General features: G+C 36.2%; 1 protein-coding gene across 9 annotated transcripts; it reads right to left on the reverse strand.

The window, feature by feature from the left end:
- Positions 1 to 1,558: 1,558 nt before the first annotated feature.
- On the reverse strand, positions 1,559 to 16,406 carry LOC105053759 (cell cycle checkpoint protein RAD17). Of its 9 annotated transcripts, none has more exons than XR_002165738.3 (14): positions 15,998 to 16,406; positions 12,969 to 13,032; positions 12,352 to 12,437; positions 10,209 to 10,283; positions 10,052 to 10,099; positions 9,181 to 9,258; positions 7,963 to 8,065; positions 7,422 to 7,732; positions 6,959 to 7,343; positions 4,880 to 5,017; positions 3,467 to 3,680; positions 3,321 to 3,381; positions 1,944 to 2,319; positions 1,559 to 1,840 (listed from the first exon to the last, which is right to left on the reverse strand). XR_002165738.3 is itself a non-coding variant. In XM_019853798.3 (13 exons), the coding sequence occupies exons 1-13, from the start codon at positions 16,196 to 16,198 to the stop codon at positions 2,071 to 2,073; spliced, it is 1,992 nt and encodes a 663-aa protein (XP_019709357.1). In that variant the 5' UTR covers positions 16,199 to 16,406; the 3' UTR covers positions 1,559 to 2,070. The 9 variants fall into 9 exon arrangements, 6 of the variants coding, with proteins under 6 accessions (XP_019709357.1, XP_019709356.1, XP_010933333.1 ...); XR_012135268.1 differs by lacking the exon at positions 1,559 to 1,840 and adding an exon at positions 2,911 to 3,188 and having other exon boundaries at positions 2,108 to 2,319; positions 3,502 to 3,680; XR_012135267.1 differs by lacking the exon at positions 1,559 to 1,840 and adding an exon at positions 2,911 to 3,188 and having other exon boundaries at positions 2,108 to 2,319.
- Between the last annotated feature and the right edge of the window lie 3,497 nt (positions 16,407 to 19,903).

Here is a 19,903-nt window from a genome sequence, read left to right on the forward strand (position 1 = left end):
TAAAAAAAATAATTATGGAAGGAAATAAATTTTGTAACATTTCAATATTGATGAAAAAAATATTCTAAAAAGAAACATCTAAAAAAAAATTATTATATTTAATTAAAAATAATCTTATATAGAAATATTGTCAAATTTTAAACAATAGATTTAAATAAATAATTCAAATAATAATATTTTTTTTCAATGCATTTGTTTATCATTAATGGCAACTTATATAAATGCTGTCAATAATAGCTATATCCTTGAAATATATTTACATGATTTAATAAATATTTATAAATTAATTATACATATATTAAAAATATATTTCTTGTTACAAATAAATTTTAGTATATCTTGAAATACAACTAAATATATTAATTATTTATAATCAATCTATTTATAATATATTAATATAATACTAATAAAATATATATTAATATGATTAATATTAATTATATAATATAATTAGTACAATATTAATATAATATAAATGAGAATATTTTGGTCAAAAAATGATATTTTCGGTTATCTCCGTTCAGTAATCTAATATAGAAAAGATGGTATTTATTTTTCTCTTTATCAGAAAGATAAATATAAAATCCGTCATTTATTTGACCATCTCTTCCGCCTACCTTTTGTACCAAACATAATCTGACATAGAATTTACTCGACGACTTGATTACCTAATGAATTTAAATTTGGAGTTCTGTGCAGGATCTGAAGAGACGACAAAAGGATGTTGTGGTACAGGAATTTTGGAGGTGCCGGTGCCATGCGAGAGTTCATGCACTATTTGCCCAAATCCTTCTGATGACGTATTCCGGGATAGCTATCGTCCCACTGAGGGAGTATATGATGTCCTGGTGGAACAGCTTATGCAGAAGTACATCCACTTGCTAAGCTAGGAAGGGAACATTTTTCACATCCACCTGTTACGCTTGGAAGGGAACATTTCTCACCAGGACTTGATTGTGATTCTAGTCACGATATGTTCTTAATGTTCAATGTCCACCACCAAGTGAAATGCAAAATTGCAATAAACTACACCACCGTGTACTCCAACATTGCGTCAATGCCTCTAGTACACCACAAACACCTCACTTCCACTTCAAGGACTCCAGCAGCCCAAGTAGAGTGGATGCCTCCTTCATATTCAAGTATATCCTGGTTCGCCAAGTGGTTAGAGCCGCTGTATTATTTTACCTCAATCGCTTAATTTAAATGCAACCGTGCTTGTCAAAATTAAAGTGTTTATTAGAACAGCATATTAAGTTTTATGACATTTGTCATGGAAAACTTGTAGGTATTTGAAAATTATTTTCCAGTTGTTCCGGACGCAAATTTTAGAACATAGGCGTGGATAATATTTTTGTTGCAAACAAGCTTATGAAAAAATAAAACTTCAAATAGGTCAATAGAAACTCAATAATCAACATAACGTAGTATCAAAGAATCTTGGAAATATGTAAAGATTTTGCTGAGAATTAGGTTACACATCAGTCATGCTGTCGGCCCCAAGCCCCCAACTGTATCACGGCTCCAGTGGAGTCAAATCATAGTATGGTCAAGTTAGGATCATCAAACAAGACTTGGAATTACTTTGACTATCGAAACCAAAAATGAGGTGAGGAAATATTTTTCCTTCGCAAAATGTGGTATTCACATTTACAATGTTTCATTCAACTAATATACAAGACCATCACTTCAACCATTTTCACTATTTTCATTCCGAAGACACCAAACTGAATTTTCACTACAACCAAAATTGAGCACATCAGATATTGAATATTGCTTCAGAGGGTTGCTTCATCATGCTTGCCCAAACCGACTGTGGTCCATCCTAACATGCTCCAACCTGGTCTTGGATATGCAGAACAAGGTGAGGCAAATGCAAGCAGCAAGTTTTAATAATTAAGTGATTCCACAAGACCTGAATGCCCAGATATACACCCACATACCACAGAAAGCTTCGGGGTTGCAGAGTCTCTTGCGAAAATGTCCAAATGAAATTCTCGGGTCTCTATTGCCATGTAATCTCTGGATATACGACCATCACAATAATAAGGAATAAAAGCAACAAAAGGTCTACCAATCTTCAATGTCATCTTCTTCACTTTCCTCAGAGTTGCTGCCTTTTAATTTATCCATAAGTAACCAATCAGAGTTATCCTCCTCTCCTTCTGGATAATGTAAATGATTTTCATGCTTATGAACATCTAGCAATGTTCGTGCCCTAAGCCATTTAATTGTAGGTCTACATTCAGCAGCTATGTAGGACATGCTGCACAAGCTGGAATTATTGTAGGTCTCACCTCTCTCCAACAGCATCAGCGTCTGCATTTCCGGACAGAGATCAATAGAGGCTATAAAGATGGAGTAGAGTTGTGCACATGTGATAACAAGACAGGTAGATAAAATGACCATCATGCCTAAGTGGGGCTTAAGAGTAATCGGCTCACATGAGATTTAGATCAATAAAGAAAGTAATTTGAAGTCATGAGACACTGACCTATCCACACTTTCTGGGGCATTTAAGCACCTAATAATATGTATGAACCAGGACTTGTGTTTTCATTTTGTTTCCTATTAATTTGTGCTTGGTGACAGTATCACTGGTTTGGTTCCTGATGCAGAGATCCTACCGACGCATAACAAGCCCACCAACCAAACTCATGATTTCCAAGTGGTGTTATACGTCGAAGTTAATTCTACAAAATTATTTTCTCAAACCAGTTTACCTCTTGTAGTAGTCCTGAAGCAGGCTACAAGAGGTAAACTGATTAGAGAATAATTTGGCTACTGCACGGCAAGGAACAGAAGTTATCTCTTAAAGTGCTTTTTCATCTAAGAATTTAAGAGGCTGGATAAAGAAGAAATGAATAAAAGGGCATGATAGTTCTATTTCCAATAATGTTGACAACCAACCTATGAACAAGGAATACTGATGGCGTCGAGTAACTAACAACACAAGAAAATTTTCCCTCTCCAAATAACTTTTATAGAACAAAGCGCCAACAAACCCCAGATTCTGCTTGGGCCCTGAAGTTCCCAGTTGGGTGGCTGGATTCGCTGAAAGGAGCACGGCATCAAGCCAGAAGCAGAATTTTATGGAAAGCATAATCTGGAGGTCTTTCTCGACTGGGGCATAGCCTTTATGGTTTCTACCATTGGTGCTCACTGATTGACAACCAAAAGTTCATCCTCTTTGCAGAGACAGAATAGAACAGATAACTATTAACTCTTTTCACACACTAATATGAGACATATCAGTTTTAGATAACTGCTATCTTTTAACAAGGCCAACAATATCAGCTGATATAATATAACTGATCTACCTTATTGTGTCTTGATGATTGCTCAACTTGCCAAAGCCTTGGGCGGCGGATGGTGTGCCACCTGCCATATCACGGCGCATAGTTAAGAAGCTTCATGTCAAACTAATTATATGCCTACCATTATAGAAATAACTGAGAAAAGAGACCTTGAAGGTGAAGGCTTAGAATTTGCAAATAGTACCCCACGTATTGCCACTGAAGCAGCAAATGATTGTGCTACACTTTCCACTTCATACACCTCAGGTATCATCTGACGCTTTGTTGGGCGTAGAACACCACCAAGGAGGCAATCAGCATCACTTAAATAAGAGGTGACCAACCATACATTATCAACTTCATCATCACTGATAAAATCAAGAACTGCAGAAAGAGACGTGGGTCTAGTTACATTTACGAGGATACTGAAATATCATGACATTCAGAGTGCAACTGAAGTAGCAAGGTTAAGTTATTTCTCGGATTAAATACCAATTTATAACCTTAAGCCATCCAGATTAAGACAACAAGCATTTTATGGGATAAGTTACATTTACTGGCCTGCCCCAGTGGTAATACCCCTCTAATTAGCAACCAAAGGTTCTTGGTTCGATTGTTGGGTGGTGCAATTCCAAAAAGCTGGACCTGCATAAGTATGGTAGGGGTGGCTTTCCCTCCCTTTCTCCTGAAAAAGGTTCACATTTTGGCAACAAAGAACAAATTCCATGCTAAAAATTCAACCAGCAATGCTGAAACATTGAAATTGCCATTGGATAGATCAAAAATCATTTTCTAGAGACACGCAACACACAGTGTTGTCTTTTCGACAAGTTTCTCAACTTCATGTTTAATTTCGTGCATGGAAGAAAAGCAGTAAGTTTCATTATAAATGAATTGATCAAGATGCAACAAACAGGATCAAAGAGTAATTTTGCATAGAAGGTGCAACAAATCACTCAAATGGTTAGCAAGCGGTAACTTTGGCTTACAAAGACATGCACCTTGCCACAATTTTATAAGCATGCCATACAAGGGTGAGCTATGATGGTTAATATATATCAATTTTGTTGAAGCCATTCTTACCCAAATCTAGCAGACTTCAAAAGAACATGTTTGATCCAGTCAAATAGATTCATGACTTATTGGATCCATTAATGTGGTTCAAAAAATTATGTTCTTTTAAGGTAAATTTTGATAATTGCCTACACCAAGAAATTAACTATCCACAACTCAATGGAGGTTAGCAAAAAGAAATTTCCTGAACAACACAATGCATTGGAAAGGAACAAGTCAGAGAACCATCATCTACAGCATACATAGGCAGACCATATTTAGTCACTAGTATAACAGAAAGCCATATTGTGGATGACCTCATCATATTAACTAAGTGATCCATCCAAGACATGGCTTTGAGTCCATCCATCAGAATGACTTCCACAAAGCTGAACTCTTGCTAATTGCCACAAAAAAAAAAAAAAAAGAATCAACACTTTCTCTTCATGATACAACAGGCTATGAATTGTAAATAAGCAAGTTTCTCGGCATGATGAAGTGAAAAGCCAGGATAATGATAGAAGTATTACCATTTTCATGGAGAAAATCAACAATAGGCTGCACTTGCCCATGTGCCTGAGAAAGAACTTTCTCTGGAGTATCCATTTTTAGTGGATTCCTTGCAAATCTCTCCTGCAGAGGAAATGAATCTTGTTCTACAGCAGCAACTGACAATATGATCAAGACATGGGACAAATAAAGAATAAGACCCTCCAAGAGATAATAAATACAATATAAAAGGCAAACAACTAAAGTTGATTCTTTTACTTTGTTCATATATGGCCAGAGAACAGGTAAATGGTGTAGGTGAGAGTAGCATAGCAAGGTAAACATATGATGATTACACCAAACAGTAGGTGATTAGGTTTTATTATGTTAAACTACCAAGGATTACAATGAGGCCTTGCTAGTAAAGGCGGAAAAGTCTCAAAACAAAAAAAGAAAAAAAATGAAGAAGAAGCAGAAGAAGAAAAACAGCCGCAAATTGAATTTGTTAACTCAAGACAAAAGCCAAAGATGAAGAATGATTGCCTAATCAAACATATACAAACTAAACCAAAAAAAAAAAACTTCCATGATGTAAAGAAAACATCAGCTACTAGATTTTGATGCTAAATTGCTGATCCAACAATCACGGAGATGGAGACCCCTTGATGTGATAGACAGAAATCTTGTGATGCAACTGAAACCTGATCGACTTCATGATAGTTTGGCCATGAATAAATAAAAGTGAGCGTACAAGATAAAGGTGGTAACATAGAAGGAAGCTACTAGTTATGCTTTTCAATGGTGGAGACTCATGGTGAATTAGTGGAACATAGCATTCTACAAATTTTACGTGATCTAATCATGGTGGTCTCATGATCCTAGAGATGATACCCTTAATTACAAAAAGCACAACCAATGCATGAATTACAACTAATCCAATATAGAAGATGCTGCAATCATAATTAGGCTCTAATCAAATCATCAGCCAAGGAAAACCACCAAACGTTTAATCTATCATCTCAAATCCACTAACTACACTAAGGCGTGCCCTCAAGGACAATCTTCACTGAATGCATGTAGAAATGAGTTTGGATGAACTTGAGTCTTTTTTTCTGTTACACATCAAGGAAGTGAGAGAACTAGATGGGGTGGAGAGAGATGTTTTACATGGATTGATAGTGGTTGAGGGGAGACTTCACAAAGGTACAGAACAGAAGGAGGACCAGAGGCAGGCTCATGGCAGCTAAGCAAGGAAATTAAGATTTTCAAGAGGATTGGGATTTTGGGCCGTGGGAAGTCTTCTCTCCTGGTTCCCAAATCTCTAGAGCAACGGGCACTAGGTTGACCATTAGATGAAGATCCAAATGTTAAACCTGTAACAAAATGTTAATACAATGTATAATATTTATGCACCAGATAATACATGGTAAACTTGAGCAGGTCTTAGTTGGGTAGGATTGACCCAAAGCCAAGCCCGATCCAATTCTTAATCAGGTTAATCGAGTCATAAACTCCCAATCAGGTTTGTCAGTTTCACAAAAACCTACAAACTGCTATTTAAATGGCTAGGTTTCAAGACATGTTGGATCAGGGCCTATTTTAAGACAAGGCATTCATTAAACACAAGTGTCTCACTTTAAGAAGATAATGTGGTATGGGAATTTACTGGTCATTCACAACAAAAGAAATGCTCAGCTTTAGGTTTTTAGAACCCAAAAAGATTTAGATGATGGTCATAAAAAAAAAATAAAGAGAACTCTTGCTTCAATAAAAATAACATCAAATTTCAAAGTGATGAGAAATTCATGGTCCATCAATCCACTGATGATGACAAAATGATGTAGTTATTGAGGAAAAAAAAACACAGACAAACATCACGAAATTTAAGAATGCAACAAAAGTATTAGAAAAAATAAAAGTAGCTTCCCATGCATTTATTTGGATATCCTGAAGATGATCTTGGTAGACTGCAGAACAAACTTATCAAACTAGGTGCCAATCAATACCAAACTTATATATCATGCTACATATACAATCTCAAGCAACCAATTTAGAGCCAATGCTCGAAAAGTTTCATGTGTGTGTATATATATATAAAGAGAAAAAATCATTATACATACCCAGTGCACAAGGATCTACTGCCACCCTCTTATTGTGCAAAAACTTCCCCAAGGCATGGAATACTGTAAGTGTTTCATCTCTTCCACATGGCAAGGATATCTTGCAATCAGGGTTCCCATCTTCAAGGCTTGAATTTGACAATAAATTGGACTTATCGGAATTCATTTCACCGTAAGAGTTACTTAGAGTTGATGCAGGCAAAGAAAAAAATCTATCTGGTTTCAGACAACAATATTGCAAAGATGTTATAGCATGTCTGATGTCACCTCCACTAGCTTTTGCTATTTGATCTATCCACTCTGCAGTCACATGAGACTTCTCTTCTTGGCATATTTTACTAAGGGTTTTCCTGATAGAATTTACGGTAATAGGATTGAAAGCTACCTGCACACAATTAAATTAAGACACTTCGCATAATTTGATGATTTACTAAATGTACAAAAGGTTTGCAGGAAACCTTACCTTATAAGCCCCAGCTCTCTCAAGAGATGACACAAGTTCTTCCCAGTAGTGGGTGGCATTGTCACCAGACTCAGTTTTATGATACTCGGTGATCAAAATAACTGTTGGAACTTGAGTTGATTGAGTAAGAGATGTTAAGCATTTGTTTAATCTGGCAAAAGCAACTCTTCCAGCTGCCGCAGGAATGTCATCGATTAAGACAATGACTGGTTTTCTTGATCCTCCTATCTTCATTGGATGAAGCAACGAATACTTTCTGATCTTTTCTACAAAGTTTTCGAACTCATCCAACTTTGACATGTAGCGTATTTCTAAAACATTCATCAGCATCGGTTATTATAAAATAAAACAAAAATTAGAACACCAAACTGTCTAATAATTATAACATTTTAGAAGGAGAAAGTCTTAGCCTGACAAAAGGCCTATCAAAAGTCTGACTTATCTGTTTACAGAGCAGTTGTCTGGTGCATAGTTCCAGCATGTGAGAATCAAAAATATCAAGTTAACCTGCAAACTTAATTGCAACTGCAATGTGAAGTACCTGAATTAGTATTATGTATATGCTCTTGCCAGAGCGTAGGTGTGGGAGTCATCCATTCGCACAATTCAGCTTCAAGTTGTGATGCTATTACATGAACAGCTGCCTGCAAGAGAGATTTTGCCCTCATATATGTAAGCCCTGAAATATTTCTAGTATAATGTTACAAAATAATATGATATAGTTAGCTATTTTACTAGAAGAAAAACTATAGCTTCACATGAAAGTGGATTACAATAAACAAAAGAAAGCTTCTTCCCATGGATGAGTGTCTTATCTGATTATTTAATATTATGTGATAATTAAGAACTCCACAACTAAAAAACCACCATCTTTCAATCAGTTTTCTGACATATGAGTGTCAAAGTTTAGAAGTATGAGCATAGGATATCTTGAAAAAGTTCACATCTACATGCTTAGAATGTTCCATTCAGAAATGAACAGCAAAAAACTAGCCACAGAAGCAAGTTTAATACGACAGAAAGATTATAAACATTAAAAATAAATAGGTCTTCAGACTATAAAGGATCAGCTGTTACAAATATAGGTTCATTTTGTAAATGAGGGGAAAAACGCTTAACAGAACGAATTAGTAATAGCCAATTTGTTCTACCTTTTACAACCAACTACCCTTTTTATTATGACATTACGGAAACATTAGAATCAAGGGGTGTACCCTTTCTATATGATACTGCCCCCTATCGGGTGTAACGCACTATAACGATATCAAATTGGTTTCATATGCTGAACCAACCCTCGTACCAGACATACTGACATTGTATCAGCATGCTACCAGTATAGGACCTGGTATCGAGACTGCAATGGTTCCTGCATGGCTAATCTCTGCTTTTACAATCTTAACTCCTCGGTCCAGATGACAGACTACACACATCCCCAGTCTCATGATCTCTACAGAAACTCCAAGCTCTCATAATCAGGTATCTCCAGGCTCACTTCTTGCCAAAGAGAAAGAAGAAATAAACCAGCCAAAAGTGGGAGCATATGCACAAATAATATAATCTTTCATTAAAACAGAAACATCGGCCCCATGCTTCCTCTCATATTGCATTATACTAGCCCAACACTAGTAAGATGTTATTGCAAATTTGTTATGGTAGTGGCTTAATATAATCCTCGAATGTACCACTTGAGCACTAAAAGCAATGTGGAATCAGTGCCTAACAGACTGATCACAAACAGGTGAAAGCGTCAATGCCTTACAAAGAATAAACAAAAACATACGGATTTTCCAACTCCAGCTTGTCCAGTGATAAGAAGAGCACAGTTGCCAAAGCCTTCCTGTTATACAGTGAGAAAAGAATCTCATTATAATATATCAGTTACTATCACAGAAACCGAAAGAAACTCACATGGTTAAACAAACAGCTAGGAGCATATGAATTAAAGAAGTAAATCATGTAAATAGCATATAAAGGGTCTGCAAATCAAATCAATACAAGAAATATTGATATTAATCAGTAAAACTTTAGCAAGTCAAAAATATGGTAGACCTGCACACTATCTATAGTGTAGGAGCATAATTTTGGTCAACTCTGGCTTTTTAGTTAATAGGGAGCCATTTGGTCTATGTAGCTTAGGATTTTGATTTTCTTTGAAGAGTGTTGGTATGTTTTAACATCAGTATGAAAGAGTCTATTTTTCAATTTGATGGCAGCCAATGGTTTGGAATGCCATAACAGTAAATCATCAGCTACCATTCAAGAAAATTAGGAAGCATTCTTCTGTTCACTATATTTTTTGGTCAAAAATAGTGTCTCCGCACTCACATAAAGAACTCTTTTTCATTTTGCTACCTAGAATTTCTATTGATTTTCTTGCATCACTCCTCACTTTAGAACTTAAATTATGCACAATGATTTTATCAGAGCAGTTGATCCTATGTGTATATGATTCAAGCTTTTTTAACAGTGCAACACAAGTTCGCAAAGATATGACAAAGGTACAAAATCAATGAACAAAGAGTGAATGGTCACTTACATATCTGAGCATACACCATTCCAAGAAAAAGAATCAGGTCTCACTAATTCAGTCCATTTGGTTAAGGAAAAAGGTAATGATAAGATTAAATCACCTTTGGTGTCTTTACTCTTTCTTCCATCCATTTCTTCACTTCTTCGACCTGGAATGCCAAGTTTCAGGAAAAAAAAAATGCTTCAGGGAAAAAAAAAAAGCATTTTTACAGATATAATTTTCAGTTATAAAGCTCAAGAAAAAAGTTAAAGGTGCACCATTCTACTAATAAAAAATAAGGAGTAGGGATTTTGCCAAAACAGCATTAGCATTACCATCACATTCTCACTCACCTGCAGATACAAGTCACTTGTTTTTGTCAATGTTTAAAAAAAGAAGTAGAAACATTTGGGTAAGATCTGTAGAAGCAGGTAACCTTAACATGAAGCCCAAAGGGCAAAGATCGTTGCCATCCTGGTCAACGAACACTCATGCAGGTCCCTTTTGGAGTGGTTATTCTAAGCTGGGAGGTGGGAGCAACTTAGAGAAAAAAAAAACTTGAGAGCATACATGGGAGTTAGTGTTGTTTATGGTAAAACAGAAAAACCATACTAAGCCAGCATCTTGGTAACACATAATATTGGAACAGAAAATTTATTAAAAATAAAAAAATGAAAGGTGTTCTGTTGAAAGTGAAACAAACTTAGTTCAACACTAAAATTAGCTGTTTACCAAGCATGTGGAACATGGCTGAAATTACTAGAGTCAACAATTGCTTGCTTGGATTGCCCTCAAAACATAAAAAATGATATACATACCCTTAACAAGCAGTCTGTTTCAATAACTTACTTAAAAAATGCTTCATTTAGGCTGCATTCTGTTGCTGAATAAATGTGAAAGTGATAAGCAAAACTTATTCGGATAAGTTTGGCGGTATAGGACTTACTCCACAGGATAGGAATTTTGTGTTTCTGGTTTAATGGATAATCGCATGGGATATCCTTTGCTGATGCCATTTGGTTGGAGCAATAAGTTCATGGGACATGTGCTTGTTTATATATTTTGGACAAAATTTCCCTTCTCCCTTGGTGAAAAGTGGCCAAGTGTGGAGGGATTTTTCTCATATGATAGTGAACCATCAGGATTTCAACCCCCCCGCCCCATCACAAAAGACCAAAACAATGGTATATTTTTCTTTAGACAAAATTACCCATCTCTCATTTGCAGAAAAAATGACTGGGTATGGAGAGATTTTCACTTCTAATAGTGCCCTGCTCCCACCCAATTCCATGCCTCACCCAATGGCCTTGATTAATGTCACATAAATCTTTTGCTGGCACATAGAGACATGTTCACTGGTGAAGTAGAAAAAAGTAATTAGATGCGAGGTTATAAATTTTGGTGGGATGTTAGGCGTCCCACTAGCTTGAATGTTGGAATAGGATGAGTTGGGAAATGGATCAAAATGGGACAAAACATCCACTATCCCAAATGTCAGTATGCAGAGCATCCCATGCCACAGAAAAGCCAAGATGGCCCATTCCACAGTATTTAAAACATTGATTGGATGACAACATCATATAAAATAACCATGACTCCAAACTATATGCAATCATAAATCCAAATTATGAGCAATAACTACACATAAGAAGAACAATGAATTTTCCAGACCCCAGTAGCAATAGCCATCATTTCAAGAGGTTTATCCCTTGTCAGACAACAAGTCTATTCCACAAGCCAAAAATGAGTGCTTAGTGCAACCCCCCGCCCCCCCCCCCCAAAAACCAAAAAACCCCATGGGCAAAAAAAAAAAAAAAAAGGAAAAAATGCCCCCCACAGTGTATATTCTGCATTAAAAAATACTACCTCAGTGAATACCAACATAGGCCTGAAATGATATATTTAAAGATTCTAAAATAGAATAATATACTCTAGAATTATGCCAAATAAGTTTCTTGCACATTTTACATCCTTAATCTCCAAAAGTTTTCTCTACTTTTAATTAACCATTTGGGACATTTTAAGTTTTCAAATAGAGATGGAGTCCATTAAACTACCAACTCTATCAAAACCAAAACTTGTTTGCTCCACTAAAACCAAAGGCAAGGTTCCATATTGTTGTTTTGTGAGATTCTTAGTCCTCAATTTTTCTTACCTCCCCCCCCCTTTTAAGTCTAATGGTCAGCCATCATCATTAACTTGTACTTCATCTTCCTCTTGAGTGCCCATGCCTTTTAAAACAAGTTTAAGCAAAATTTAATAAATTAAGGGATGAAAAATTCTATTGGTCGTCCTATACAACCACACATAACAAAAACCGATGGAGAAAAAAAATAAAAACAAACATACATACTATCAAGGAATTAGTTAAAAGAAGCCAACATGCTCTTTATGTAAAGCATCACTGCAAGAAACAAAAACCTTCTTTTTGTGAACAGCAAGCTCAGGCAAGGATCGGGGTTTATGTTTGTCAACCCAAAGCTCTATCCCATCCATGCATGTAAAACCTGATTCAAATTGTCCTTCTCAGCACATAACAATTTGAAATTGCATATATAGTATATACAATCAAAAACATAGCCAAGCATGTTATGCTAATAGATAAAAATTCGTTGTCTCAGTACCCGGCCCCATACCATACGGGGCCAGTTCGGCGTACCAAAAGTTGGTACACTCATCATACCGCATACCGGTACCCCATCCATCTTGTTCGGTGCGGTACAACAAACCTTGCAACAGATGATTGCCTCTAACATCTACAATTGGCAAACAATGATGCATAAAGCCAGCACTAAATGCTTAGGGCAAGGCATGATAGTTATGTTTATGATACGATGAATCCATTCTAATTTCTCTAAGATGTAAACTGAACATTTTTCTACATTAACTAGCAGCGGATATGTAGAATTCTTCCTAAAGAATTGCCAATCTTTAGCCATTTCTCTAGGTAACAAAGATAAACCAGATACCAATGCAAAAAAGAGAAAATTGCACTCAGTTGCAGATTCAAGAACTTAAAAGTTCAAACAAAAACATACCTGGTGTAATTCTAAATTCATGACGACATTCACAAAAATCTTCTGAGAGCAAATCAAATTTAACCTTCAAGAAAGCAATAAAAATAAAAATTTCAGACAAAAGCAAGCAAATAGAGTAGAAAAGGAAACCAATGCATACAAAATCAAATCCAAGAATTAAAAAAATAAATTATTTAATTATAATTCATCTGCTAAGTTGGCATGTTGATTATCAACCTCCCAAAGGATATAATTATGTTCTCATAAGTAGATAGTGAGTAAGATGACCAACATATTTCTACTTTACGATAACCACTGTAGTACTTATCAAGTAATTAAGCTACCACCAAGGTATGCAATCTCGATTCTAGATCTGTAGTAGTACCATCTCGGTACAGTATCGGTATATGCCCAATAAGGGCATCAACTCAATGTATCAATATTCAACATGCCCCCTTCTGATTTTTTTTGTACCAATATGATACAATATGCCCTGTATGCACCGGAACAGACGGGCAAAGTGCACCATGGCTGCCACTGATAACACAAACCACTATACTTGCCTTAAATCACTTCATATAGGAATCTAGTTACACTTCACAAACCTTGAGTCTTAGTTTATGTGATTTACCTTCATAGCATGCAAAGTGATGCAAGAGATCAGCTAGTTTCCAATGATTTTAGAGAATTTTCTTTCTCTTGCTTAGAAGTTTCCATATTTTCCTCATTTATTTTTCTTTTCATGTCAGGGACACTAGTGCATGTTGATTGAAAATGAATTTTGGGATTCTTTTTTTTCTTTTTTGGAGAGGGTTGGGGTTGAGTTTTGGATCTTGAGACACTCACAACCAAGGTTTGCCATATCGCCCGCACCGATATATCGTAACATACCAAATCGCATACTGATACTATAATAGGATAGTACCGATACAGGGTCCAGTACCGAGATGACAAACCTTGCTCACAAGTCACAACAACCATAGACTGAAAATTTAGCCATGTTTACCAATAGCTGATAGGTTCATCATTTAGTACTATATGATTTGAAGGTGAAATGATCATTTCAATGCAATTTATTAAAGTAGACTCATGGACCATTATAACAAAATTATTTTTCCATCATCGAGGACTTGACATATGACTACTCAAATTGAACACTAGTTGTATTACTTCTCTTCCTATTAAAAGATCCATCAGCCAGCTCCTCCCAAGGACTCAAAATTGGATTACACAACCATAAATAATGAGGATCTTGATGCTGTAGCATTTTTTTTTTGTTTGTTTTTTTGATCCCTTAGATAATTTTTGCCTCAAATAGGTGTGTAGTTTTAAGGTTATCATTAGAGTACCTTTATCGAAAAAAGACTTGGAAGATTAGTAGGATTCATATTTGCTTCAATCTTCGAAGTCTATAATGGGATTAAGTTACAACCTATACTTTGTGTGGTTGTAGTCTCAAATGTGACTTCATTTTATAACTGTACGCTGTAGAAAAGTCCAATGAGAAGCATTTCCAACAAGTGTCTAAGTTACTAAAAATATTTTGTCCATCAGCCAATTTGTTCCTATGTCATGACGAATCTTTTTATCTGAGCTAATGATTTAGACTGCCTTAAACATCTTCTATAAAATCCTGTGAAAAACCTAGTGCAGACTAGTCTTCCATAAAATTCCACAACAACAATCTATGCATTGTCAAGGTAGTTTGATTTATTAAATAAAGTTTTTCTTCCTTAATTTTTGCCTTGTTTCAGTGGTGAACTTCCTTAAGCTGATCGGTGCAAGAGATAAAGCTCCATCAAGGCCTCTTGCTATATTTCATACTTGTTCAAGAGAAGAATTGTGATGCTCTACTTATTCCTGTTGATGTTATTTACGAAACAAGAAGTCCTATCCTAATCAGTCTAGATGACATAAGTGATGACAATGATCATCAGCATACACAGGAGACAGAATCATATATCGCTGGAATTTGGGGTAAAAAGTATTGCTTATCCTTTGGGATTTATGTAGCTTTCTTTTTCCAAGTTTATTTTTTCCACTTTGCTCCTTAAATAGAAGTGCACATTCAAACGTCTTCACGCAGGTACGTGGGATTATGCATTGAAACATAATTATCAGGCCTTCTACAAAAAAATTTCCTATTGAGAAGCATGTTTTATATGATTGTACAAGCCCTCACTTAGTCACTGGCTCTGCACTTCACAACCTAGTTAACAGAATTGCTCACACTGCCAGTCTGTTCAATTTGATTGATTCAATATATAAGATTACCAAACCCTTGAAATTTATCAGGAATCTTTCGATGCTTGCTCAAAAAATGTTATAGCACATGACCTCATAGATCATCATTCTCCTGGTTCTTAAATCTTTTGGAAAAAAAATTGCAGGTTTCAAGCTGCACTGGCACATCACACTGACTGCAGTTCAAACCACTTGGCAAAGGTTATTAGTAATTTCTATGGGCAATTGTAACACATTCCTGAACCCGTTTATGGCTTTTGTGATCATTCTTTTGTGACCGTAAAAAAATTCTATCGTTCATGAATGTACTAAGAATACTAAATCTATTATCACTTCATTTGACATCCTCAATAGAGCAGTATCTTATTTCTGGCTTCGATTTATGCACTCCAGTTGGTGAACTACTTTCAAGGTCTCAAGCAAAGTTGATATCTCAGACTCTCCAATGTTCTACACCATCCATCATCGGTCAGAGAAAAGATATGCGGCCTCAAAGGCATCCTTTTCGCAAATTATATGTCACACATTGTGATAAGCCCTAAGAGGCTTCATCTCTATCTTCCTCGTCTCTAAATACCAAAATGTGATCCACTGAACCAATCCACAGGAAAGAGGAAAAGATGAAAAATAGGCCATCAAGATTTTGTTTCTCAAAGAAAGAAGAGGAAGACGATGGCATTGAAATAGGTAACCACGAAACCCTACCAAGAAGACTCTTTTGCGTTCACAAAATCAAAAACTTTGGTTAAAGAAACAAGAAGATAAAAAAAGAAAAGTGATTTGAAGGGCCAAAAATCGCATGCTACCTCGAGTTCAGGAGATGCTTCACTCGAGACGCGACGACTCTTCGAGCTCCCAACTCGAGGCCTCTTCGACGAGACCGGTTGTGCCGTTCTTGATCTCGATCTTGACGATTCGAGGCCTCCAGTCGCCGAGCCGCCAAGGGCCTCGCCCTCCTCCTCAGAGGAGGAGGAAGATAGCACCACCACGGGCCTCCGCTTCCCCATCGAAGGACAAACCAGCTATCTCCTCACGGATCGATAGGAGCCGCCGCTTCTTATAGAGGAGAGAATGGCCCCGTGCCTTCCGTGATTGGAATCGAAGGCATCTCTCTTCCTTGTGCCTGGGGTGAGGGTGGGGGGCCGTGTTGTGGGAAGGCGTTGTTCGGAGGGGAAAGAGATCAGGACGGGCTTGGCGGGCTTTGGAAGAGTGGCTTCCAGTGGAAGAAAAAGGACGCGGACCGAGAGACATTTTATATAGCTCGAAGGAGAGGGTATTTAAGTAATTCTAGTGTTTGCCGTAAAGTTTCAAAACCATCCAGTTGATGGGTCCCAGCAGCACTTGTGAGATGGTTCGGGTTGTCTCGTTGGCACGAAAGAATGATCGATCTTCTTTCGCGACATCGACCGTTTGATCGCGCCCCTCACAGATCGCGGACCAGTTGGACGACTTCGTTCAACGGTGGATTCGGACGAAGGAAGGCTTCATTCGCGCGGACGAAGGAAGGCTCATTCGCGCGAAGGATACGCCCAGCTTGTTGCTATACCTTAACCCGATACTAGCCCAACGTGAACCAACTCAACCTGACCCGAGCTACACCATCAAATTCAGATTTGGAGCTGGGGTTTGGGTTTAGATGGTCAGCTTAGGGTACATTTGGGTAGTCATTAAAAAAATATTTTTTTTATTTTTTAATTTTTAAAAAATAAAAATTAAAAAATAATATTTGATAACATCATGAAAAATAAAAAGTAAAAATTAAAATAATTAAAATAATTATTTTATATGCAAAGCAAAAATTTTTTGTTTTTCAAAACTTGCTTTTCTATTTTTTTTTTTGCTTCTACACATCTAAAACGTCATATCAAAAAGTAAAAAATCCGAATCCTTCTCCCTCATCGAACTCTTCACCTCTCCACCCTCTTCTCCCTCCCTTCTTGAACCATTCTCTCTCGTCGAACTCTTCATCTGCCGTCCCTAAATGTTATTTTTTGCTTTATAGCAACATAGTTACCATTCATATTTTTTATTTTTTTACTTTTACTTAATAATAAAAATAAAAAATATATATATTTTTTAAAAATCAAAAATTAAAAAATATAACCAAACGTGCCTAGAGTGTGTGTTTGGTAAGCCACTTTTTTTTAATTTTTAAAAAATAAAAATTAAAAAATAATATTTGATAACATCATGAAAAGAAAAAAAATTAAAATCAAGATAATCAAAATAATTGCTTTACATGAAAAGTAAAATTTTTTTACTTTTCAAAACTTATTTTTTTTACTTTTTTTTGCTTCCCCACGTCTAAAATACCAAATCAAAAAATAAAGAGCTCGAATCCTTCTCCTTCGTTGAGTTCTTCACCTCCTCACCTTCTTCTCCCTCGTCGAGCTCTCCACCTGCCATCCTCAAATATTGCTTTTAGATTTACAGCAACGTAGTTTTCAAACATATTTTTTATTTTTACTCATTAATAAAGATAAAAAAATAAAAAATATTTTTTAAAAATTAAAAATTAAAAATCAAAAAGTGCAACCAAACGGACCTTAATTGTCGAGTCGAAAATGGGAGGATAGAGTTGACTTTGGATTGAACCTCGAGCAAAGTCAACCTGCCTATACCGCACCTCTAGGATTCAGCAGATGATTCAGTTGACTAGTGATTTGATCTCACAAATATGTAGCAGTGGATCATAAGATAATGGTTATTTATTTGTCGAGAAAATTCGTTCCACGTTACGAAGGCATGTTTCTCAAAGTACTGGGTATAATTTCTTGGCAAAGCAAGTCTATACATACATATATGTATGTATGTATATATGCATGTACATAATTCTAGCAAGAATTGATAATCCTGTTGCACATGTGAGCAATTATTTGTAATATCATTTGTATCCAGCTGTCTGCAAGAAAAACAGTACAAATGAGTTCCTTCTGAAGTTTGAGTACAAAAATCATGCTCAACACATTAGCAACAACATCAGTCAGTTGATCAGCCAACGCTTCATATAACTGTAACCAACGAAAAAGAACGAAACAATGTCAGGTTATAAATAGAATGCACAAAGGGAGCATCTGTATATAATACGAAGGAAAATATGATTCAGATTGAAGAAACATGTAATACCTTTGTCCTAAGAGTTGATCTTGCCACCGTTTTCAAGATCTCTTTGTCAGGCATATCACCTATCACAACAAGTGTCTTAAACTGTCAAGAAATTCAAGAGTTGCTCCCTTTTCCATTTCAAACCTGTCGACCAATACCCATGGATGCATCCCTGCCATTTCAGAAGGTAAGGTCAGCAGTGATAACTTAAAATACCCACTGCAGTAACGTGTAGATAACTATCCCACTGAAAACAAGTTGATTTTGAAGTAATTTGAAATTATGGAGGTCATCATCAAAGCTAAAGAAATTTTCTGGCATGGCACACTATAAATTACTAGTGACTGGATAAAAAGAGAGAGGTGTCCTCAGAAGCCATCACACCCTAGATGAAATGGCAGCATCCCTCAGGCCACAAATGGTAAAAATGTGACTATTTGCTGATTTTTTCTTCATGATACAACACTAAATACATTATAACCTACGAATAAAATTGCAATGCGTGCTAATTATCACCATCACGGTCGTTATCATGATATCATCACCACCACCATCTAAGCCCTCTCTTGTTATAATTGGGCTGACTTCTTGGAATGCAATTGCAAGGCATGAAGGCCGCATGATTATTTACTTGAGATCAACGGGTGAGAATTTGTGTCAAATCTTCGCTAAGCAACTTTAAGCAAGAAAGGGGTCTGTCATGAAACTAATATGCCAGTTCGTTGGTGAGGAGACTTGTACCTTATGGGTCATAATTTAAGCTTTTGTAACCAGAAAACGACCCTCCAAAAATACTCTCATGCCACGCGAATCTAGACAGAGACAAGAAGATAAAAGTTATGCAATGAATCATGTCCAACACTTTGGCACAAATAGTTAGCCAAAGAGTCGAATCAAAGCACAGTATCAGCAGAATTGCCATACAAATTCTTAAACTTCTTCACCACTTTTCTGTCAAACATCCATAATCCAAGTCAGCAAGTAATGTTCTGGCATTATAACAGTAGCATCAATGCCTCCACTCCATGGGGTAACCCATTATAATAAGTGTACCTTCAATATTCTTGCAAGTTGTGACATAATCTTCAGGGGCTTGCTTGGGTGTTGGACCATGTATAGATTCCTAGAATATTTTGCTAATCTTGTGTGGATACGAAATCAGTAACCCAAACTTTTTGGCTGCTGAAAATTACATTTTTTTACTGGACTCCAACATCCGGAGAATTTTAGACATAGGATGTGATCATGGGCCTCTCACAACTCAATCCAAAGATTATTATTGAGAAATTTTTTGTACATCGCATTCAGTATAGAAAAAAATACAATGTTTATCTGATTGAGCCATGTAGCTACCGCTTTTCGATGCACATTTAGTGTCTGCAGTTCCGTTTTTTTGTTTGAATTTTTGAATGACGAAAATATTTTTTTTTTTTGAAAAATTTATGACATCTTGTGATCATATTATGACATTTTGCTCTGCGTGTGAAGTCATAATTTGATCATAGGATGTCATAAGGAAGGGATGAGCATTTTCATCATTTAAAAATTTCATAAATTTTCAATAATGAAAATACCTTTCTCTCTTTATGATTTTTGGAAGAAAATTT

This window comes from Elaeis guineensis, chromosome 11, assembly GCF_000442705.2.
Source record: "Elaeis guineensis isolate ETL-2024a chromosome 11, EG11, whole genome shotgun sequence".
Taxonomy (NCBI): Eukaryota; Viridiplantae; Streptophyta; class Magnoliopsida; order Arecales; family Arecaceae; genus Elaeis; species Elaeis guineensis.

Bases quoted from the DNA above. Each gene is read 5' to 3' on its own strand.
- LOC105053759 (XM_019853797.3), bottom strand. From the start codon at position 16,198: ATGGGGAAGCGGAGGCCCGTGGTGGTGCTATCTTCCTCCTCCTCTGAG. The intron at 9,259-10,051 runs GTGATTTAATCT...ACTGTATAACAG, and splicing joins AAAGAGTAAAGACACCAAAG to GAAGGCTTTGGCAACTGTGC. The intron at 7,733-7,962 runs GTACTTCACATT...TGAATGTTTTAG, and splicing joins TATACATAATACTAATTCAG to AAATACGCTACATGTCAAAG.